This window comes from Tachyglossus aculeatus, chromosome X1 (assembly GCF_015852505.1).
Source record: "Tachyglossus aculeatus isolate mTacAcu1 chromosome X1, mTacAcu1.pri, whole genome shotgun sequence".
Taxonomy (NCBI): Eukaryota; Metazoa; Chordata; class Mammalia; order Monotremata; family Tachyglossidae; genus Tachyglossus; species Tachyglossus aculeatus.
The window spans coordinates 46,053,115-46,077,538 of NC_052101.1; the positions used below are offsets into that span (position 1 = coordinate 46,053,115).

The 24,424-nt window shown below is 45.7% G+C and overlaps 1 protein-coding gene across 3 annotated transcripts in view; it reads left to right on the forward strand.

Moving 5' to 3' along the window:
• Positions 1–22,834, forward strand: part of P4HA2 (prolyl 4-hydroxylase subunit alpha 2) — a 62,945-nt gene extending 40,111 nt beyond the window's left edge. Inside the window, exons 9-17 of one of the 3 annotated variants that reach the window (XM_038772886.1) lie at positions 2,124–2,300; positions 6,631–6,701; positions 7,995–8,094; positions 8,808–8,861; positions 11,014–11,073; positions 11,141–11,206; positions 17,197–17,265; positions 18,538–18,634; positions 22,340–22,834. In XM_038772886.1, coding sequence (XP_038628814.1) covers positions 2,124–2,300; positions 6,631–6,701; positions 7,995–8,094; positions 8,808–8,861; positions 11,014–11,073; positions 11,141–11,206; positions 17,197–17,265; positions 18,538–18,634; positions 22,340–22,410 — 765 coding nt within the window. In that variant the 3' untranslated portion in view covers positions 22,411–22,834. The remainder of the gene's footprint in view (positions 1–2,123; positions 2,301–6,630; positions 6,702–7,994; positions 8,095–8,807; positions 8,862–11,013; positions 11,074–11,140; positions 11,207–17,196; positions 17,266–18,537; positions 18,635–22,339) is intronic. The other 2 variants (XM_038772884.1, XM_038772885.1) reach the window with 2 other exon arrangements.
• Positions 22,835–24,424: the final 1,590 nt, after the last annotated feature.

Consider the following 24,424-nt stretch of genomic DNA (forward strand, 5'->3'; position numbering starts at 1 on the left):
ATGCTGTGGGGTTTTTTTGCACATCTCTCATATCCTCCCTTTCCTCTCCACCCAAATAATAATTACTGTGGTATTTGTTAATCACTTTAAAGCACTTTGAACACTCAATCACCTTGCTCCCTCCTATCTCACTTTTCTACTCTCCTACTACAACCCAGACCACACATTGCTCTCCTCTAATGCCAACATCCTCACTATATTTTGATCTCATCTGTCTTGCTGCCGACCTCTTGCCCACGTCTTGCCTCTGGCCTGGAGCTCCCTCCCTCTTTATATCTGACAGCCCACCACTCTCCCTACCTTCAAAGCCTTACTAAAAGCACATCTCCTCCAAGAAGCCTTTCCCTTCTAAACCCTCATTTCCTCTTCTCTTACTCCCTTCTGCATCACCCTGACTTGCTCCCTTTATCCACCACCCACTCCATCCAGCCCCACAGTGTTTATGAACATGTCCGTAATTTATTTATTTGTATTAATGCCCATCGCCCCCTCTAGACTGTAAGCTCACTGTGGGCAAAGAATGTGTCTATGTTGTGAATGTAGGCAGGGAATGTATACTTTGTTCTCTCCCAAGTGCTTAGTACAGTGCTCTGCATACAGTAAGTACTCAGTAAATATGATTGATTAAGCACTTGCTATGTTTCAAGCACTGTTCTAAGAGCTGGGGTAGATACAAGATAATCAGGTCCCGCATGGGGCTCAGAATATAAATAGGAGGGAGAACAGGTATTGAATCCCCATTTTGCAGATGAGGGAACTGAGACACATAGAAGTAATGTGACTTGCTTAAGGTCACACAGCAGGCAAGTGGCAGACCTGGGATCAGATCCCAGGTCCTCTGACTCCTAGGCTCTTTCTACTAGGCCACACAGTTTCTCTTTCAAACTGCTACCACCCTCATGCAAGCTCTGGAGTTACTTCAGGCTGTTGTTTCAGCCTCCTTGTTGTCCTCTAAACCTCCAGCCTCTTCCCACGCCAATCTATAGTATGTGCTGCTGCACGGTTCATTTTCCTGAAGTCTCACTCAGCCCACATCACTCCTTTCCTCAAAACCTGCTGGCTCCCTGTGTCCCGCTACATCAAACACAATTGGCTTCAAGGTTCTCCATCATCAGGCTGTGTATTATCTATTTGTTCCCCAAATCTCTCTCTTCATTCCTCCAAAGACAACCTTCTAGCTATACTTTTCTCTCAATTCTCCCACCTCCCTCCCGTTTCTCATGTTATTCCCCTGGCTTGGAATTCCCTCCCTCCGCACAACAGGCAGACTACAGCTCTTCCACCATTCAGATCCCTCCTAAAATCCCATCATCTTCAGCAAGCTTTCCCCAGTTAATTTCCCAGAACCCTGAACTATAGCATCCTTTGTCAACCTTTGCACTTCTGAATTTATTTACCTCCCTCCTTAACCTTCATATATAATAATAATAATAATGATGTTGGCATTTGTTAAGTGCTTACTATGTACAAAGCACTGTTCTAAACACTGGGGGAATACAAGGTGATCAGGTTGTCCCACGTGGGGCTCACAGTCTTAATCCCCATTTTACAGATGGGGTAACTGAGGCTCAGAGAAGTTAAGAGACTTGCTCAATGTTACACAGCAGACATGTGGCGGAGTTGGGATTCGAGCCCATGACCTCTGACTCCAAAGCCCGTACTCTTTCCACTGAGCCACGCTGATGTCTGCACAATGTATTTATTTTGACAGCTGTAATTATACATTTTTTTGTTTGTCTCTCCTATTAGAATGTAAGTTCCTTATAGGCAGGGAATGTGTCACTTTGTTATTCTATTTTTCCCAAGTGCACCTCACCAAACAGGTGCTCATTAAATGTGGTTTCTACCACTACTAATGCCACTAACATAAATGCATCATGGTAAAATAGCTGAATAAATAATTGAATGTACAGAGATATAAATGGGCAGAGAATGTGTCACTTGCTTCTTTTGAATTTCCCAAGCATTTAGTATAAAGAGTTGCAACTAGTGGCTCTCAATAAATGTACTACTACTGCTACTTAAAGTGGTTGTTAAATTGGCATGGAGTGGCAAATTAATTGGGGTCTTAATGTGTTTCTTGTGTGTGTGTGTGTGTGTGTGTGTGTGTGTGTCTGCCTCAGACGCCCCGGAGACAGAAGAGACTTTTCTGCAGGTATCATGATGGCAACAGAACCCCCCAGCTGCTCATCGCCCCCTTTAAGGAAGAGGACGAGTGGGACAGCCCTCATATTGTCCGCTATTACGACGTCCTGTCCGATGAAGAGATCGAGAAGATTAAAGAGCTGGCTAAGCCCAAGGTAGGAGTCGCCTCTTTCCCCGGTCCTGTTTTTCCCTTTGGCTGTTGGAGGGTTGCTCTCAATTCGAGAGGTGGTGTGTTTTCTCAGAAGAATTAAGACTGTGCTTTGCTGGCTGGGATACATATTTTGGCTTTCCTAGAGGTAGAAGAACATTTCCCAGGGTGTAATCCCACAAGGTCCTCTGGCTAAGGAGTGAGACTGATCCTCCCATGACTTATGGTTGTCTATTCTAATAGGGGTGGAAGTACAGATATTGAGTTAGATGCCAGTAGGGAAGGGGACAGGGTAGTAGGTGTACAAGTACAGGTGATGCAGACTGGTGAAATATGAAGGGCCGTGATAGCCTCCTGTTTGCACGGGAGCAAGAGAAAGAAGAGAGGTGAAGGGTGTGTCTCCCTGAATGCCTGGCTAAAGCCCCCCTCCCCTCAGGCTATCCTATGCGACTCCTCTGTCTGACTTGGAATGGGAGCCGTTTGCCTAGAGCGGAGAGAGCAGACCCAAGGAGGAAAAATTTAGCCACAGACTGAATGTGAAAGTTGAGAGGAAGTGAAGAGTCCAGGGAAACACCAAGGCTGTGGGTTTCTGGGAAGGGGAAGATGGTGATATTATTGAATAATAATAATAATAATAATGATGGCATTTATTAAGCACTTACTATGTGCAAAGCACTGTTCCCAGCACTGGGGAGGTTACAAGGTGATCAGGTTGTCCCCCAGGGGGCTCACAGTCTTAATCCCCATTTTACAGATGAGGGAACTGAGGCACAGAGAAGTTGTGACTTGCCCAAAGTCACACAGCTGACAACTGGCGGAGCGGGGATTTGAACCCATGACCTCTAACTCCATAGTCTGTGCTCCTTCCATTGAGCCACGTGAGGGGATGACATAAATGTCCTTGAAATACAATAGGTTTCAGAGAGTCAGAACCAAAGGATCCCAGAGAAATTTGGTTGTTAGTGAGTTTATTAAAACTTGAGACAGGTCTGTGAATTCCTGACTCAGAACTGTTAAAGGGAAACTGTCCCTTTTATGGTAAAAATTGACCCCAGAAAGCAGCACAGGAGTATTAACCTGTTGGCGGAGGGTTGAGACACATGGGGAATTAAGGCACAATTGTTGAATATCAACAACCTCCCATTGCCACAGTTTAAAAAAGGAGTTCATGCTTGGGACAAGCAACTTACTCTTTTTAAATCTCTAATTTCCACATGCTAGAGACTGATTTCACTCAAATTTTTAGACGATGTTTAGAAAGTGTCTACTTCATGCTGTTTTTCCTTGTTTGTTACCATGGAAGTAAGGGGTGGTTTTGGCCAGGTCTGGTTTCGATCAGTCGACCTTTCCTTAGTTGCCAACTTTTCATCTGGAGCAGAGGAGGGTGAACCTGGGGTGTGGCTCTGAGAGGTGGTGGGGCTTCCAAGAGGCAGAACCTCTTGGGAACCAGGCTTGGAGGGAATCTGGCACCCTGACGTCCTCTGAGATGGCTGAAAAGTGACCCTGCAGCCCACAGGAAGAGAAAAGTCCATGACTGAGTGACAGGCCCTGCGGAGATGCGAAGGAGCCCCGGCTCTTTCTGGGAATCCCAGCCAGACTCCCAGCTGAGGCAGAGAGCCACAACTTCCAATAGGAGGGGAAGAATCAGAAGTGGAGCTGCCATTTTAGGAGCTTTGCTTCTGGCTGACTGCCCCTCCCCAAAATCAGTGGGACCGAGCTAATGGCTCCATCCCCACGGTCAAAATTATGTGAGAGGGCAGTGCGATGGCCCTCACTGACGGCCCTAGTTTCCTATCTTCCTTTTTCACGGTGTCTCCCGAACATAAGATCTATTCCTATGTCAGGAATAATCTTACCAGTCTGTGGAAGCCCTCTTCCTGGACACTGTGGGCTGAGGGAAAGAGACTCCCTGGGTTTCACCTTATCCCCTCAGCATAGAAGAAACTGCAATACTAGTACAAGTACAAGAAGAAACTGCAGGCTGGATTGGATGGAGCGAAGGTCCAAGTTCCAAAACCAACCCAATTTCAGTTCACGGTCCAAGGGGTGGAGATGGAAGAGGAACATTTTGACCCAACTTGCAATAGTCCATGGAGCAAAGAGAGAGAGAGAGAGAGAGAGAGAGAGAGAGAGAGAGTTGGAAGGGAACAGGGAGAGAACTAGACAGCAGACATGGAGAGAAGAAACAGCTGAAGAAAAGACAAAGGGAAAAGTGAAGAACTGCTGTGTGGAATGATAACTTGTTGGGCTGCTAGGTCACTTAAAATCCTCATTAAATTTCAGTAGGATCTTAGCCTCTCCTGCTATCTACCCCTTCCTCCATGTAGGTTAATTATTGTTAATATTTTTGTTGTTATTATTGTTATTGTTATTCTGTTTGTTAAATACTTACTTTGTGTTTAGTACTGTTCTAAGCATTAGGGTAGCTACAAGTTAATCAGGTTGGACACAGTCCCTGTCCCAAGTGGGGCTCTCAGTGTAAGGAGAAAGGAGAACAGGTATTTAATCCCCATTTTACACTAGAGGAAATTAATGCACCGAGAAGTGAAGCCCCACATGGGGCTCACAGGGAGTAGAATTTAATCCCCATTCTACAGATGAGGAAAATGAGGTAGAGCAACTGGTAGAGCAAGGTTAGAATCCAGATCCTCCAACTCGCAGGCTTGTGTTCTTTCCAATAGACCATGCTGCTTCTCGGTCAATTAATTTAGTTCATTGGTAATTAATTGCTTTCCAGGAGTTGGAAGTGAATAGGGGTAGCAACAGATGCTGAGTCCCCAGGGACAAGCAGTCCTTCTCTGAAGAGTTCATTTCTTCCAAGGGGAGAATTGACTACTAAACATTTCCCAGTTCACTTCATCAACTGGCACTGTCATGACTTCTCATGCTCCTCAGTGACCCATCTCCCATCCATCTCACCTTGCTGCTATACTTAGTGGGAGGTGTGAAAGTCATCTCTTCCCCTCTTCCCCAGAAGAACATTTCCTGTGTCCCTTCCTGGGGGGGGCGTGTAAGAGAGAAATCCTAAACCTACCAATGAGATTAGACTGAGGGACATAGAACGAATTATCAATCATCAGTCAATCATATTTATTGAGTATGCAGAGCACTGTACTAAGCACTTGAGAGAGTACAATACAACGATATAATAGACACATTCCTGAGATCCCCCAATGGGCAAGGGGAAAGCCAGCAAAGGCTTGACCCGACCGTTCAAGAGAGGGTGGGTAGGATGGCAGAGGTTGGCCTGGAGACCAGTGGGACCTTGGGAAAATGATATCACTTTGCCCTCTCCCCACTCTCCTCTCATCCTTTCCAACTCTCAGCATTCAGTGACTCCATGTCCCATGGCTGTTGTTTGGAGGGTGGCCATCCCATGGATGGAGATTGGTCACAGGACCCTGATCAAATTCCCAGAGGTTTCCCAGCATTGGTCTTGGCATTACCCATGCAGCCTGGGTCTGTCTTTATTCCAGGTGTCGCTGGAGAGAAAAGTGCCCACTGGATTTAGTTAATTATGGTATCTATTAAGCACCTTACCATGAGTCAAAACACCATGCTAAGCACTAGGGTAGGTACCAGATTATCAGATCATCACACTCCCTGACTCACCCAGGGCTCACATTCTAAAAGGAAGAGTGCAGGTCACTCATCCCCATTTCACAGCTGAGGAAGTTGAAGCCCAGAGAGGCCAAGTAACTTGCCCAGAGTCACATAGCAGGCCAGGTGCAGAGCTGAGGCTAGAACCCAGGTCTCCAGACTCCAAGTCCCGTGCCTTTTTCACTAGGTCATATGGATTAGGGGCACGTAGCTACTTGAGAGGGCGGCCTCAGCTGTGTCTTAACATTAGGCTAATTTTGGATGGATGCCGGCCTGAGAAATCTGCCAGATTCACTTCACTCTCAAAATATGCACAATTACGCAACTTGAAGGAGAAGCCAGGCCCCCAAACTCACTCTGTAACTGTTGCACAACTGAAATCTGAAGAAGATCAGAGAAGCAGCATGACCTAGTGGAAAGAGCGAGGACCTAGGTTCTAATCCCCACTCTGCCACTTGTCTGCTCTGTGACCTTGGACAAGTCACTTAACTTATCTGTGCCTTACTTTCCTCATCTGTTGAATGGGAATTAAATCCTACTCCCTGGGAGCCCCAATCGATTTATCTTGTCTCTGCCACAGTACTTAGAACAGTTCTTGGCACTGAGTAAGCATTTAACAAGTACCATAATCATTAAGAATTATTAGGTCGAGGGAAGGGGTGGCTGGAAGGAGGGGAAGAGTCTCTTCTTTAAAGCTGCTGTTCTTTGGTCCTTTCCTTTCTGGCTGTTTCTCCCAGTTGGCAAGAGCCACAGTTCGCGACCCTAAAACAGGTGTCCTTACCGTAGCCAACTACCGAGTATCCAAAAGGTAAGTGGTGGGGACTGACCCCTGTCCTCTCTCCCTGTTCCAGGGGCAGATTGACCCCAAGCATATCATCACCTATCTGCATGGGGTTATTTCATTTAACTCTTTTCCCACCTGCTTGAGAGGATTTCTTTTGCATGCATAACTGGCATAACCTCTTGATCTTGCTGATGGTTGTCTTTCATTCCCTCTAACCCTGGGCAGAAGAATGCAGAGTTCTCTTTGGATTCTCATTATATGCATCCTCACTATCAATCACCAGTAAACTACAGCCATACATTTTGGGTATCACCTTTCAGACCACCACATCCCTTCAGGATGTGGGGTGCCTAGTCGATGACTGCTGAGTAGAAATTCCAGTTATTCATCTGTATGGATCATACCCGGGCCCTAGTGACTAATAAGCAGAGAAGCCTGCCTCCCCCGGGGTCTCCGATGGCAGATTGGGGAAGGGAGGCTGGGCCTGTGCGGTGATGGCTTCAAAAAGGGCCACAAGGGCAAATAGCTATTTCATCTACAGAAAAGGAGGTTGAGTCTGTCCCTTCCTCTCCTCACCCAGTGTCAGAGAACAGCTGAGAGGGGGTGTCCTTTAGTGCCCAGCTGATGATTAAATTGACTTTGGGCCTAGAGGAAGTGATCTGTGGATCCTGTAAAAGCAGAAATACATTTCACCTACAGGCACCATCCAGTGGCCAACTAATTAAATAATAGTTAAAGCCTATATCCAAGTGGAGATCTTCAGTCTGTCCCAGGACCCACCCCACTTTCCCCTCCGGGCCCGATGATGATGATATGAATAATAATGATAATAATAATGATAATAATAATGAGCTTACCATGTGCCAAGGACTGAAGTAAGTGCTGTTATAGATAACCAGATTGGGCATCCCACACAGGGGTCACAGTCAAAGAGGGAGGGTGAGCGGGCATTTTATCCCCATTTTATGGATGAAGAAACTGAAGCTTAGGGAAATGAAGGAACTTGCCCACGGTCACACAGAAAGCAGGTGGCAGAGCTGGAACTGGAACCCCAGTCTCCTGACTCCCAGTCCCATGCTCTTTCTAGTAAGGCATGCTGATTCCACCCACTGTAACCACCCGGGCCTCCCTTGCCCATGTAGGACCTGGGATGTCTCCTGTTGGCCAGGCAGAGGACCAGTCTGGGACTTTTCCAGGCTCTTGGGGTTTTCAGTGGCAGGTCCCATGACTCTTTGCCACCCCCTTGGTATGGTCGGACTGTCTGGACTTCCTCTTCAGCTGCATTTTCCCCCTCTCTCCCTCTTCCCTCCCTCCCAGCTCATGGCTGGAGGAAGAGGACGACCCTGTCGTCGCCCAGGTTAATCGGCGGATGCAGTACATCACCGGGTTGACGGTGAAAACGGCCGAGCTGTTGCAGGTACACTGTGGGGTAGGGAGGGCCGAGGATCGGTGGTGTGTGGATGTGGTCGCGTTTCTCCACACTGTCATGCTGAGGCACCGGAACCCATCAGCAGTGAAACAGAAATTCCAGGTGAAAGTGGAAAATGACTGTGGGCATAGGGAAACATCTGGGGAAAGATCAGACTCAAAAATTTGTTCTTCTCTGTTCTTCTCTTCTTTTTAAGTTTCCCTGATAGTCGCTTTATTCCTCCCTTAAAAACCCCCTGAGCACTCAACTACTTGGAGTACCCCGAGGCAACTACCAGTTTTGACTGTCTCCCGCCCCTCATCACTTTGGTTAGACTCTGGGGTTAACTGAAAGGAAAATAAAATCAGTTTGAGAGACTGGAATCACGTCACTGCCCTGCTGTGACAGGAAATAGTAGTTTCTCTGCCTCCCTTTCTGAAAGTCCTAGTGTAGACAGATCCCTTCCCAGGTAGCCAAACCCTAATTGCAACCAATATACCCAGAATAATGACCCATTTTCTTTTTCTGTTTTCTTTTAGTCTGCCAAGGCTAAGCTGGCAGGAAAATTCTCCTCGATCAGGCAACTCCCCCAGCTCCCTTAGCAAATGTTGATTGTAGGCTTGATTTAGACATGTGGCTTTTACAGGAAGGGCATTGCTTATTTATGCTTGCAAGAATGTTTGTGTTGGGTTCCTTTAAACCTGTAGTATTTCTTCCTCCAGGTAGCTAATTATGGGATGGGAGGACAGTACGAACCACACTTTGACTTCTCCAGGGTAAGCACCTCATTTTTTCCAAGTGACTTCAAACAACGCAGAGTGCAAGTTCCCTAAATTTATCGGAACTAATTTTCTGTGGTCAGAGAAAGGGGGCTGGAGAAGCTAGAAATCTCGTTATCATTTGCACTGAGAATCAGGACCCAGTCACTGAAGCAGGGCCAGCTTTGGATATTTAACTGCCTTGAAGTGGGAAAAAGTTACCATCTCCCTAGGTTGTGCATACTGCAGGATGCATTCATTCAATCATATTTATTGAATGCTTACTGTGTGAAGAGCACTGTATTAAGTGCTTGGGAAGTACAAGCCGGCTACATATAGAGATGGTCCCTACCCAGCAATGGGCTCACAGTCTAGAAGGGGGAGACAGACAACAGAACACAACATATAGACAGGTATCAAAACCGTCAGAATAAATAGAATTATAGCTATATGCACATCATTAATAAAATAGAGTAGTAAATATGTACAAGTAAAATAGAGTAATAAATATGTACAAATATATACAAGTGCTGTGGGGAGGGGAAGGAGGTAGGGTTGGGGGGCGATGGGGAGGGGAGGAGGAGAGGAAAAAGGGGGCTCAGTCTGGGAAGGCCTCCTGGAGGAGGTGAGCTCTCAGTAGGGCTTTGAAGGGAGAAAGAACGGTGCATGATGCTGTGTGTATTCTATCAGGCATACAGCATAATAAAATGCCATCACACAACTAACCTAGAGGGTTTGGACCCAGAACATTTCTCTGGGAGACCCCTGGTCCTCCCGCGATACTCCCATCCCTTGTTCCAGAGCCACTGTGCTCTCATTCCAGGTCTCTCTGATTCTGAATCCCACAACTCGATGGTAGGAGCTCTCTGAATGATGTTGTCTCTTGCTGGCCCCTCTGAAGTCGGCCCCACCCTGAAGGCCTGGCCAGGATAGAGGGTCGGGGGCAGATTGGATTGTGGTGGTTGTGTCATGAGCTAGCTGGTCTGGAGCAGTATTAAATTCTCCTTCAGAGGTCAGCTCTAGAAAGTGTGTTGCCTGCCTCTCAAACCAAGAAGCCCAACGCATTTTGGAAGGTTCGGCCCAATCTTATCTGGGCACTGTCCAGCCATGGAGGAGGAGGAGGCACAGTTGAATTTTCATCCTCTTTGGGCTGCCATAGTTACTGCCAGGAAACATTTGGATTTCATTAAAGATTGGCTTGGCTGGTCCTGGCTCTGTAGTCATTACAAATTTAGAGATCGGAACTCAGCTACATTTTGGAAGAGCTACCCACTCAGAGGTGGCTTGGGTTTTTATTTTATGGTTCTTTTTCCCACCACACACAATTGGAAGAAAACCATGTAATATGTCTGTATGGTAAAGCGGCCTCCACCCCCTTTAAAACAGAAAGCCTCTGTACTTAGCTCTGGGGCAGATTCAAGATGATCAGACTGGACACAGTCCCTGTCCCACATGGGGTTCACAGTCTTAAGAGAGAGGGAGGGAGAGCACGTGTCACCCCCGTTTTCCAGATGAGGAAACTGAGGCCCAGACAGGTTAAGTAGTCACACAGAAGGCCCTTGGAAAAGCCGGGCCTAGCGCATGGGCCTCCTGACTCCCAAACCAGTAATCCTTCTCCTAGGCCCTGCTGAAAAGCTGAAATTACCTATATTTGGAAGTTTCTGTCACCAATCAATCGATGGTACTCAGCACTTACTGTATGCAGAACACTGTACTTAGCACCTCGTAGAGTACAATATAGTTGGTAGACATGGTTCCTGCTTCCAAAGAGCTGACAATCTAGTTAGGAGCTTACCTCCTGGTGGATTTAGACTATTCTCACCCTTCCTACATCGAATGGGCCTTTCCCTGAAATCCCTGTTCCTCAACATGTCAAAATGGCTTCGGCTTCTGACTCCTTCAGAACTGTGAAGTGGCACTATCTTGTCTCTGTGGTGGGTGGGTGGGTGCCCCGTCCCATAGCCAAACATCCTGTTTTGCCAATTCCTCGATTCCTAAGCAAGGACTGAGACCTCACTAGTGAGTGGACACCAGAGCTTCCTTAGATTGGGTAGGGATTCTCAGTTTGTTTGTTTTTGTGGTATTTTGACTAAGACTTCTGGGCTGCGCGTCCCCGTGACACTGGTGTGGGCCGACCTCAAACTCAGGTTAAAGTTGTTGTCTGTTGCAGCGACCCTTTGACAGCAGTCTCAAAACGGAAGGAAATAGGCTAGCGACGTTTCTTAACTATGTAAGTATCTGTGTGTCCTTGTCTGTGTCCTTGAGGTTTGCAGTTCATTCTCATTTAATTTTTGTAGAAAGATGAGCCAGATGCTTTCAAGCGTTTAGGGACTGGAAATCGTGTGGCCACTTTTTTAAACTACGTAAGTACTATTATCCCACACTCTGAGTGAGAGCTTCAGTAAAAATGAATGGTAATAGATGTGTTATTTATTGAGCATCCAGGCTGTGCAATGTACTGTACTAAGCACTTGGGAAAGTACACAACAAAAGCATGAGGCATATTCCCTGCCCGCAAGAAGTTTCCATTTTAACGAGCATAACTTCCAGAGAAACCCACCGTGGTACTGAGTTATATCACCACAGGTTACTCTCTACGACCTTAGCACAGACCAGCTTCCTTTAGTACAGCTAATTTTCCAGGCCATTATCTTCTCCTCCACAACTTGTAGGTGTCACCCTTGTTAAGAATATGTTAAGAATGTTAAGAATATGAAGATTTGTACAGAAGTGTTGAAGTGGCAGTCAGGGGAATATATGGAGGAAAGATTAGAAATTCATTGAGGATGGCCCTTCTGAAAGAGAAAAAATTTCCTCTTCCTTCCCACTACCTTTCGATGGGTCATTTTTCTATTCGCTAGCCCTTTCCCAAGAGGGTTTGCAGGGGTAGGAAATGGAACTGAAATTCAAGAAGAGCTCCTTAGAAGTTTCAGACAGAGGTTTGGTGGAGCTCAAGGTTGCAATAAATAGTGAAGGTGATTTTTTTTTTGTGGGGGTTATCTATGATTTTCAGTTATCTGGGCTCTTCTTGTCCCCTGTTACCATGGATAACAGAGAATGGGAGGTTTGTGAGTGGTGACAAATCACACTCCATCTCATCCTGACTCTGAAAATGTCTTGGGAAACCACTTGGAAATTTGTGGTGTTAGGGCCTTTTAAGGAACACTAAGGGAGCCAAAGTGTTGGTGGATCAGCAGAATTAGGCCATAAATTAGAATTTGCTGAGGAAATGTCCCAGTCTGCAGGCCAGTGACAGAAATGTAGTGTCTCCACAGCCTGCAACAATAGGTCACACTGCCACTTGAAATCTTTGAGGCGGTGGTCTGGGGCAGCCCCTGGGGACTTCACTCTGGGGCTTCTGGACCACCTTTGGTCAGCTTGTGGGGTCCAAGGCATGAAAGACCATTGGGCTGTAAGCTGTGCTATTCCTGGGTCAGACCCACAGTCCATCCATCCACCTCTTCAGCTCCCAACTCTGGCAGCGGGATGCTGGGGTGATCAGAAGACTGTAAGAAGACTTAACTAGTGAAGTCAAAGTAGGGTTTGCATCTCAAAATGGTGACTTTGCAAAGGAAACTAATCCTCTGCAAAAGTTGTTTGAGGCACGTATAAGAAGCCAGAGACAGATCAAGCTGAGAGTGATTTGATCTCTCCAAGTTTTAGTGCTGGCCTCAACCCTGACAATGTTTTTGGCCAGTTTTTATTCACTTGTGGGGAAAACATCCTGCACTCCAGCTGGGAAGCAGCTGTTCATGACTGAGGGCCCTACCCAGGCCCCAGTACTAACAGATTGGGGATCCTCTAAGCAACACAGCAGAGACTCAGGAGTTCTGAGTTCTAATCCTGGCTCTGCCACTAACTAAACGAACTGTGCATTTCTACTCTCACCAGTACAGGACAGGGGACTGGAGGGTCATGGGGGAGGCAGGGCAGTTGACCAGCTAAGGTTAGCAGTCATGTTCCCAGAAAGTATCTTGTCCTGCTTTCAACTATTTTGAGCTCCCTCTGACAAAGCTGAGAGGGCGTATTTCTTTTTCAAAACTTAACAGAACAGATCTTAACCTTCTGCTCTCTCTTTTAGCTTTCAGCTCAGGTATCTTTAGAGGATGAGGAGAAGGGAGAGGGGAAGGGAGCAAAGGTGGACAGAGAAAGAGGTTGGCACTGTAGTAGTAATAATAATGATAATAATTGTGGTATTTGTTAAGCCCTTACTCAGTGCCAGGTACTGTAGTAAGCTCTGGGGCAGATACAAGCAAATCGGGTTGTACACGATCCCTGTCCCACATAGGGCTCACATTTTACAGACGAGGTAACTGAGGCACAGAGAACTTAAGTGACTTACCCAGGGTCACAAAACAGACAAATGGTGGAACTGGGATTAGAACCCAGGTCCTTCTGACTCCCAGACCGGGGCTGTATCCACTAGACCATGCTGCTTCCCAGGTGACTGATTGGCAGGAAGCTCAAAACACGTCAGGAAAGAGAAGTTGTCGTTAGAGGGCAGAATAATTAGGAAGACCAAATGGCAAACAGGAAGTTTCCTAAACTGTAAATTAGAAATTAGCCAAGCATATCTAAGGGAATCAAATACAGATATTTCCTGTTGTGAGGTGGGTTTCAGGGTCTTGATGCAGCTTAACAGAGATAGGAAGGAACTGAGAGTGGAGAAGGTGCCTGGCCAGAGTCGAGAGGAGTCTCCTGAACCTACCTCTGGGTCTGAAAATAAGATCTAAGGGTTCCACCCTCCCCAGCATCTTCATACTTTCACCCACTTGGCAAAAGCTGGGACCCTGGAAAAAGGATTGATTATGATACATGTAAGTGCTTACTATTTGCCGAGCACTGTACTAAGCACTGGGGTTAATACAAGGTAATCAGGTGGGACACAGTCCCTGTCCCATACCGGGCTCACGGTCTAGGCTGGAGTAGGATCATGGAAGTCCCCTCCTTCGGGTCAGAAAATGACGACTGGCTGTAACCCGTGGTGCCATACACACACAACTCACTGGAGTGATATTTTGTATTTGAAAAGAATGAAACACGTCAGAGTTTAGCAACATTTCCTCTTTCAAAGAAGAAAGGGGATCAGTGGACCTTCAGGCAGGTTCTGGGCCCATCAGGGGCCATGCCAGAGGACACGATTTCACTCTTTTTGCTCCCAGAATCCAACTGTAAATTTCACTTACAAAGTCTAAGAAGGCTGTCTCCCTGTGTGCCATTGAGAAACATGGATCTGAGCCGTCTCTGTCAACCGAACTTTTTTTTTTTTACCTCAGGCAGATCTGAAGGATGGCTGAGTTTCCAGCCTCACTTTCCCCCTGGGAACAGGAGGAGAAACAGCCGCCGGGCCTTGAAGCATCAGCAGTCTCCGTTGCTTGGTGACTGAATGTAAATAAGACCATGGGGCTGCCTTCCTGGCCTGCGTGCTAAACCCAGGGAGGAATTTGTAATGCTTCACAGTCAGTTACCTCATCTGAGGCCATTCCAAGGACATGGTTCCAATTTACACAAGAAGCAGTGCCAACCTCATGAAAAGCCTTTTTGAATTCTTCCCCCTGCATTCGAGGAGGATGGAAAGCCATGATGTGCAGCTGTGCTTCACTCCCCTCTTTCCGTTGTTGGTTTAGAGCAGGATGGCCTAGCTATCCAAATGCCATCTTGAAAGGCCTGTTGCACCTCGAACGTTGACTTCCTGAACAATCATGGATATTCCACGAAGTAGGATACCCAAACAGCTGCTGAGTGGTGGGCTGAAATCAGGAATACAGGGAAGGCAGGAAAAACTTTGGAAGGATACAGTATAACTTTGGAAGGATACAGTATAGCCCAGCCTTAGACAGTGCTACATCTCAGCTGAAAACCAGGAGCCAATTGCTCCAGATAAACTAGCAGTGGACACTGCAATCTGGAAAGGAGCTGCTCTTTTTGAGCAGATGCTTATTATCAATAATCAATTGTATTTATTGAGTGATTACTGTGTGCAGAGCACTGTATTAAACTCTTTGGGGAGAGGTCAATTTGACAGAGTTGGGAGACTTTTTGTTTTTTTTTAAATGGTATTTGTTAAGTGCTATGTGTCAAGCAGTATTCTAAACACTGGGGTAGATACAACTTAATCAGTCTGGATACAGTCCTTGTTCCACATGGGGCTTGTGGTCAAGTAGGAGAGAGGCCGGGTATTGAATCCCCATTTTGTGGTTGAGGAAACTGAGGCACAGAGAAGTTAAGGGACTTTCACAAGGTTACACAGCAGGCAAGTGGCAGAGCCAGGATTAGAACTCAGGTCCTCTGGCTCCCAGACTTGTGCTTTATCCATTAGACCACGCTGCTTTCCAACATGTTCCCTGCCCACAACGAGCTCAGTCTAGAATACTAAGGATCATGACACAAGAGACCAAAGCAAAAAACAGGGCCAGATGCTGCAAATAACAAAAACAGCAGCGCAAATAGGGACAGTCAGAGTGTGTGTGAGTGCATAATACAGTCAAGACTGTATGTCCCATAATGCACACCCGTCTCTGACCCAGTGGGTCATCTTTGACAGTATGACAGTGACTGTTCTATGTGTCTGGGGGTAAGGAACTCCTGAAAATAGGAAAACCATTGAACATGAAGCAATTGGAAAGATGGAGCCTTTAAGAATAGCCTTGTAGAAAAGCCCACTAAATTTTCATCAGCTCTCTACACACAAATCCAGTGCTTGTAGATGGTATTTTTAGGCCTATTTTAATCAGTTAAGCATGATCTGATCGAGCAATTGACATAATCCCTCCCAAAGCCTGTTGCTCTGTCCAGGTGAGAAACAGAATCTGGTTTTCCTTTTGTGCACACTCCTATGACATTGTCTACACCAACATTTTGGGGGAAGGAGAAACAAGAATGCACATTGTGTCAAAATTTAAAATGTCTTCCACCCATCATGATTCAGCTGAGAGCATGGTTTGGAGAATATTAAACTACAGTATATGATAGATGTATCTGTGCATGTGTCTAGCAAGCCTTTGTTTTCAGAATTGGCACTTCTGAAGGTGAGCGCCTCCTTACGTCTGTGAGGGCTGCCGAAAAGTTCAATTTGTGACCGACACTTCCTCCTGCATGGTTGCACTTAAGGATAGGACATTTCTGTGCAAATTTTTTATCAACCAATGGTATTGAGCGATTACTGTATGCAGAACACTCTACTAAGCACTTGGGAGAGTACAGTATAATAGTGTTAGTAGACACGTTCCCTGCCTACAAGGAGGTTACAGTCTAATAATAATAATAATTGTGGTATTTGTTAATTTCTTACTATGTTCCAGACACTGTAGTAAGTGCTGGGGTGGACACAATTTAATCAGATTAGACACAGTCCCTGTCCCACATGGGGGCTGCCAGTCTCAATCCCCATTTTACAGAAGAGGTAACTGAGGCCCAGAGAAGTGAAGTGGCCTGCCCAAGGTCACATAGCAGACAAGTGGCAGAGCCAGGATTAGAACCCGTGACTTCCTGATTCCCAGGCCCGGGCTCTATCCACTATACCATGCTTCTCCTCTACAGTCTAGAAGAATTGTAACTCACTTAACCCTGGGAATCAGCATGGCTTAGTGGAAAGAGTGTGGGCTTGGGAGTCAGAGGATGTGGGTTCTAATCCTGGCTCTGCCACTTGTCTGCTGTGTGACCTTGGGCAAGCCACATCCGTAAAATGGGGATTAAGACTGTGAGCCCCATGTGGGACAACGTGATTACCTTGTATCTACCCCAGTGCCTAGAACAGTGCTTGGCACATAGTAAGCATTTACAAACACTATTATTATTATTATTATTAATAATAAAAAAAAATAACCCTGGCAGGTTCTCCAGATTGGGCATCTGTGGCTTCCATTTGAGGTGAATGGGGGAATTAGAAACAGTAAGAGGAAATGGATCAGTAGAGAATAAGGGTCTCTAATCAGTAAAGAGACTGACTTTTTTTTAAAGAAAACAAGTAGAGTAAGTAGTAAGATAGTAAATTGTCACTATACATACAGGGTGAACCCTGGAACAGCTTGTCTCCTGGAGTGGTTGCACTCTGGGACCAAGCCTTTGGGCAGCCTGCAGAGGGACTGATGGATGGGATCTATTCCAAAAAATAGAAGTACGTCCAAATCGCTCAGAGCAATGGAGTCTCTCATCCACAATGATGGCAAGCCTCAGTCCTGCCTGTATGAAAGAATGGATTAGAGTGATGATGATGATGATAATGGTATTTATTAAGTGCTTACTATGTGCCAAACACTGTACTAAGTGCTGGGGTAGATATAGTAATCTGTAAACAGCACGGTTTGCCCTGAGCCCAACACCCAGGTCTGTTACCGAGGTCTTGTCTTTGTAGATGAGTGACGTCGAAGCCGGTGGTGCCACAGTGTTCCCAGATTTTGGGGCTGCAATCTGGCCCAAGAAGGTAAGCAGTCTGCTCCAAGCGCTTAGTACAGTGCTGTGCACACAGTAAGCGCTCAATAAATAAATACGATTGATGATGCTCCATCCCTGCTCAGCCCACGGGCCGAGTTGGGAGAACATTGTTATACTTGATGCCATTTATTGGCCTGTGCCCTTCAAAGACCTGACTTGGGCACCTCAGGCTTGGCCTTGTTAACGATGGTTCCCTAGAGCAGCTGAGAGGAGCCAGCCGAAAGAGCTGAGTGATTCCCTGCCAACGGGAGGGGCTCCTAAACCTTCCCAATCCCCTTCTCCTGCCAAATCTCTTGCCCCCCTCCTTGGGGAGCGTCCCAGTCCCTCCTCTACAGGGCAGCATCTGGGATTGCCCCAGTCTGGCTTGGGGCAACCGGAGCTATCATGTGAGTGGGTGGGTGATAGTGGATTGGAATATAATTGACCTGGCTGCCATCCCCTGGGTCAATTAATCAATCAGTGGTATTTGTTGAGCACTTACTGTGTGCTGAGCACTGTACTAAGCACTTGGAAGAGTACAGTGCAACAAAGTTGATAGATCCTTTCCCTGCCCACAGTGAGAGTGAGGTCCTCTTCATCCTCCAGGACCCATTCGATGGGTCTGTTGAAATGTCTCTGGGGTGGCTGGAAGGGTGAGATACCCAAGGCCTAGCCAAGGGTCTGCCCTGAAGGTTTGCGTTTCATGAATAAAACCCCAAAGCTCTGATCTTGCGTTCTAGAGTACATGATTAGTGATTACACTCAACAGTGTTTCCTGGTCTTGGTTGTGGTTGAGGAGGAGAATCTGTAGCTTTTTAAAATACTTTGGCTCCGTGAACAGTGTCGGGTGTGCCTGGGCAGAATGAAAACCACATTGCCTGATGCTAATTATGTGTAAACCATCATCAGAAAGCGGAAGACTGGTGCAATTGTGGAATCGGCTGGGGATGAACAAATTACTGAGTTATGTTCTTTAAGCCCCCTATCATCTTTATGTCTCTGCTCTGCTTCTGAGCCCTCAGGGCTTGGGGGTGGGTAGAATGGGTCTCTTCCTAACAGCTTTGTCCTTCCTTGGATTAATTTAGCCTTGTGTTTTCCGTTCAAACCCCATATTGCCCGCTCTCCCATATTGGGTGTGGGGAGTGGTCAGCGACCAAACTTCACACTCATTTCCAAACCCCGCCAGCACACCAGCTTTGGGGTGAAGTTGGGTGGGGATGGGAGTGCTGTGAGGGTGAACAGTGCTTCTCCAACATATCATAGAGTGCCCTTTTCTTTCCAGGGGACGGCGGTGTTTTGGTATAATCTGTTCAGAAGCGGAGAGGGAGATTACAGGACACGACATGCGGCTTGTCCAGTACTAGTAGGGTGCAAGTGGGGTAAGTGAAGGTCACTTCTTGGGGCAGCCCCGGGTCTGCAGGCCAGGGCCGAAGCCTGGTGATTGGCCAGTGCCCATGATGCTCATGCCTGTGGCCCTGCTTGACTAAGGGCCAATGGGGCCCAGGCCTCGATTTCTGTATTTGAAAGGAGAGATTTATGAAGGTTATCTTGGTTGGACTTAGAAGCGATCAACAAGCTCTAACAAGGAGGCGGGAACTAAAAACATACTCTCTTCCTCAGCAAGAGAGCATGGTCTCAACAAAAAGCAGCATGGCCTAATCGATAGAGCATGGGTCTGGGAGTTAGAAAGACCTAGGTTCTAGTCCTGGCTCTGCCATGTGTCTGCTGTGTGACCCAGGGCAAGTCACTTCATTTCTCTGTTCCTGCTACCTCTTCTATAAAATGGGGATTACGGCTGTGAGCCCCATGTGGGATATAGGCTGAGTCCAACCTGATTACCATCTATCTACCCCAGCGCTTACAACAGTGCCTAGCACATAGTAAGCATTTAACAAATACCATAAAAAACAGAGAAGTAGTGGCATTGCCTAGTGGAAAGAGCCTGGGCCTGGGAGTCAGAAGGATCTGGGTTCTAAACTTGGTTCTCTCACCTGCCCGCTATGTGACCTTGGGCAAGTCACTTCACTTCTCAGTGCCTCAGTTTCCTCAACTTTAAAATGGAATTTCAAAACCTTTTCTCCTTCCCGTGTGGGACAGGGACTGGTCCAACTGATCAACTTGTACCTATCCCAGTGCTTAGTACAGTGCTTGACATATAGTAAACACTTAACACATATAATTATGATAACAGTAATAACACGGAATTGGGGTCCCCTGCATTCTATCCTATCCCATTTCCACACACCCTGGGAGAAGGTTCAGAGGTTTATTCTATTCGTCAGAGTGCCCAGCATATTCAAGGTAAATGTTTATTTTTGGTTTCATTTGAGCTGCAAAGAAACAAACGCAGTTAGAGATGAAACTGCGGTATGTTTAAAACGCTCATGTAGGGTGAGATTCAAACAGTTGGCCGCCTTGAGTTGGAGAGAAAGTGGCCTCCCCACCCCCATTCCATATGGCCTCATTGCCTCAAGCTGAGTATGCAGGTAGCATAAGGTAATGGCATATGCAAAGCAGCGCAGAAGTGACCCACAGCAGCATTGCCTGTTAACCGAAGACCCAGAGCAGTTTAACTGCATGACCTCAATGCCCACCCTGCTGTGGATCATTTCCTTCCTGCAAAATACACAACCCTGCTACCATCATCTTCAAGAGGGGCAGAAGGACACCTAGCTCTAGCCTCTGCCATCTTTTTGAGGGACCACGTGCCACCATTTTAGGGGATTGCTCAACCACCCCCATCATTAATTCATTCATTCAATTGTATTTATTGAGCGCTTACTGTGTGCAGAGCACTTTACTAAGTGCTTGGGAAGTACAAGTTGACAACATATAGAGACGGTCCCTACCCAACAGCGAGCTCACAGTCTAGAAGGGGGATAATGATGGTATTTGTTAAGCACTTACTATGTGCAATTTACTGTTCTAGGCACTGGGGAGGTTACAAGGTAATCAGATTGTCCCACGGGGAGATCACAGTTTTAATCCCCATTTTACAGATGAGGTAACTGAGGCCCAGAGAAGTTAAGTGACTTGCCCAAAGTCACACAGTTGGCGGAGCCGGGATTTTAACCTATGACCTCTGACTCCAAAGCCTGTTCTCTTTCCACTGAGCCACGCTACTTCTCCCATTTTCATTGAGGGTAAAGAAGAGCAGAAGGGAGGAAGAAACTCTTAAAATAGGAATAGGACCCTTAGAGAGTCCTTCTTTCAAAAAATGCTTTCACAAATTAAAATATTTCATATTTATAGAGGTTGAGAGAGCAGGTCACTTGATTTACTTAGTCTGGAATATTCATGTTAATATGTGCTGAATAATGTATTTGCAGGGTATAATTCAGTTATAATTCAGTTATTCAGACTCCTTTAGTCTAAGAGATGGAACCCTAAGGGCTGAACCCTTGCATTCTGATTTACAGATAGATTATTATAAAAACCAGACTCTTCTGTGCACGTCCATGGTGTCTTTTATCCCAAAACCCCCCAAAGTAACAGGTATCCATCAGCAGTTGCTTACCTTGTTTACCATCTGAAACCAGTCCTGAGTAGATGCAGTATAAACTTAGATGACAGAGAGAATTAATACCCCCAGAAAAGGGACTTTCAGAGGCCTGAAGAACAGGGCAGGCAGGCTTGTTTTAACCCTGGATTCCCAGTAATCAATCCATCAGTGGTATTTATTGAGTGTTAACTGTGTGCAGAGCACTCTAGTAAGCAGTTGGGAGAGTACAATACAATAGAATTGATAGACACATTCTCTGCCCACAAGAGCAGAGAGGAGCTTAGAGCAGTGCATTTCCTAAGCTGAATTGGAGGGATGAAGTTTAACTGGGCCCAGTGGTTGGATAGATGTTCACTTTTATCTTTTGTTCTGCAGTGAATTAAATATAAATTTCACTGTCACCCTGAACTGTATTTGCTAGCAATTGGAATGACTGTTAGAACACACTTTTCATGTGTTTTTATAGTCTCCCCAGTAAATATGACCAAGTGTCATCTTGTTCAACTACTGGTTGGGAGAGCACATTCGGAGTTGTAGGGTTCAGTTGTGATCTTGGACAATGTGTGCCTTTTTTAAAAACCCTTCTATTTGTTCTGACTACTTGACACCTGTCCACATGTTTTGTTTTGTTGTCTGTCTCCCCCTTCTAGACTGCGAGCCCGTTGTTGGGTAGGGACCGTCTCTATATGTTGCCAACTTGTACTTCCCAAGCGCTTAGTACAGTGCTCTGCACACAGTAAGCACTCAATAAATGCGATTTAATGAATGAATGAATGACAAAGGTCGACTTTCGTACAAAGGTTTTCATGCTCTTTGGTTGGGAAATTTGGTGAAATCAATCAGTGTTATTGAATGCTTCTGTGTGCAGAGCACTATCGTAAGCACTTGAAAAAATACAACACAGAGTTAGTAGGTGCGATCCCTGCCTGTAAGCTTGTAGGCACTGAAAGATGATTTTTTTTTATGGTATTTGTTAAGCACTTACTATGTGCCAGGCACACTACTGGGATAGATACAAGGTTGTCGGTTTGAACACAGTCCCGGTCCTTCATGGGGCTCACAGTCTTAATCCCCATTTTACAGATGTGGGGACTGAGGCCCAGAGAAGTGAAGTGACTTGGCCAAGGTCACAGTAGAAAAGTGGCAGAGCTGGGATTAAAACACAGGTCCTTCTGACTCCCAGGCCCATGCTCTATTTACTAGGCCATGCTATGGTTGTCTACATGCCAACAGAGTTTGCTTTCTTTTGAACCCTTTGCAAATTGACCATTTTCTCAGGTTTTACGAGGAAAACCAGTCAGGTACTGTGGCAACATCAACAATGGATCTTCATTTTGAATTTCCATCTGCTGCAGTAAGTTATTCTCTTCCTCTGAACACACACTGTTTTTCAAAGTGAGCTAGGGGGCAAAGAAATGCCTCAACAAATACCCGAAATGCCCACAGGTGTCTGAAAGTGATAAAGAACAGAAGAGATAAACAATATGCAGTAGAACATAATTTCTCAGGGGCACGTGAAGCTTTGGTGATTCTCTCTTGTTTTAGTGTGTGACTTAATTTGGGATATTTAATCCATTCACAGTTTCAAATAAATGGTTCCATGAACGAGGACAGGAATTCTTGCGGCCTTGTGGATCCACAGAAGTTGATTGAATGTCACTTCCTGCCCCCGCCATCCCCCCACCCCCTGTACATCTTCTGCCTGTCTTCCAGTTCACTCCTCCAAAGGGACCCATCTGTTTCTAAAGAGAACCGACCAGTCAATGGGATCAAACTTTTGTAACGCAGCCAAGTGGATTCAGACTAGGGGAGACAGACCTGGTTTGGGAACTATTGGTGTTTATCATTGCCTGTGTCATTGACTGTTGCCTCCTCTTTGTCCCATGGCTGATTTCAGTCTCCTCCAACAACAATGAAATTTCAGTATATCGAGTGCCTGGTGTCATGCCTTTGTACCTCAGATGCTATGGATGTTAAATATTTCATCAAACCAAAAAAACTTTAAAGGTTGTTTGTATGTTTAATTTTATTGCATTTCTATGGATTGTGGGTTTTAAGAAAAAATTAAATGGTCCTACAAAAAAGATACGGATGCATTGGCAAGTGGCTTTGATAGTGATGGGTAACAGGTTACGTCTGGAGAGCGTTTGGTCACTCGAGGTGTTTGGTGCCTATGAATCTTTATCTCAGGGTTGGTGTTTTCATTTCATCTTTACACTTCTAGTTCCAAATTAGAATTAACCTGCTTTTGGCCTGAAGGAAGACCCAGTTCTGGGTTCTAGGAACCTAACAATCCCATTCGAATAGATTTTTTTCCCCCAATACAATAGGCAGCTCTGGAAGTCTAAACTGCCTCCTCAACCTTTTTCATATGAAAAGTTTCAAAAACTTCAGGTATTTCATCCTAAAAAAGAATCAGAGGGAGGGAAGTTTGTCTTTGGGGTACCTTTAACTTTTTAAGTTTGTGATAAATGTGAGGTTTTTTATCTGCAGCTCTTTGCTGATAACTCTCTTAAGGGCTCCGATTTTCTGTGTCCACATTCCTGCTTTCTGGGATTTTCCAAGTCGAGGGACATTACTCATCTGTGTTCTCCCTCTTCTGACCAGTGTGGGAATAATAGTTTCTAAGACACTATCAAATAATCATTTCCAAATAGGTTTTTTTTGTTTGTGTCTAGTTTGGTCTTCACAGGAGGATAGAGCCTTTGAAGGTCTGAATGTCTGAAAAATGTACAATGGAAACATTTCTAGAAATCAAGTTCTCAGCTCTCATATCTTCTTGTAGAGAAACGTGTATAATATTATAACTGCAGGTTATATACCTCTAGAACAGCTGAGAGTAACCACCAATTGCCTAGAAATTCATTATTAGTTACAGAAGATGCCATTTGGAACCAGGAGTTTTCTTTGCAAACTGTGGTCCCAAAGTGTTTGTTTCACCAAAATTAAATCGTTCAATGTCGGACACTTAGTCACCATTTAATACAGATCATAATTGACTAACTAAAGCCCAGATCCATCCACTGTTCCAAGCGGAGAAGCCAGGATTTATTCAGTGTTTACTGCAGGCAGGTTCCTAATGCATAAAAAAAGGCAGCCTGCAAAAGGAGAAGCAAGTCCTTGCTCATCGTGATTTTGAATCAGCTACCTGACCTCCGCACCTTCTTTCCCTCCCCTCCCTGCCATCCCTCCCCTACTTCTCCCCTCCCTCCTGTCAATATTAAAGGGAGCAAAGTTGGTCCTTTAATATCACCCCCAGCCCCCAAAAGAACAAATGGTAGGTGCTAAGTTCTCTTCCAGAAAGGGTCACAGGATCAAGTTGCATTGAAATTATGAACTTTTCTGTTAGACTGCAAATGCCTTGTGGGCAGGACATGAGTGTCTTAATACTTGTTGTACATTCCCAGATGCTTAGTGTGGTCCATCATCACTACAGCAGAACAACTCTAGCATGTGTCCTCCTGGGGTTAGGACATCTTTCTCACTATTAACCATTGGTGCCTGAGCAGTTCTAAGGGCAAGGTCCCTGAAAAGGTAGCCAACTATTTTCATGGGCAGAGTGTGCCAGAGATTCTCTCCATCCCTGACATTCACGGATGCAGTTTCATGCCCAGCAGCACCATCTTCGAGCCAAAGTTCAACTCTACCTTAGTACCAGGTATCATGC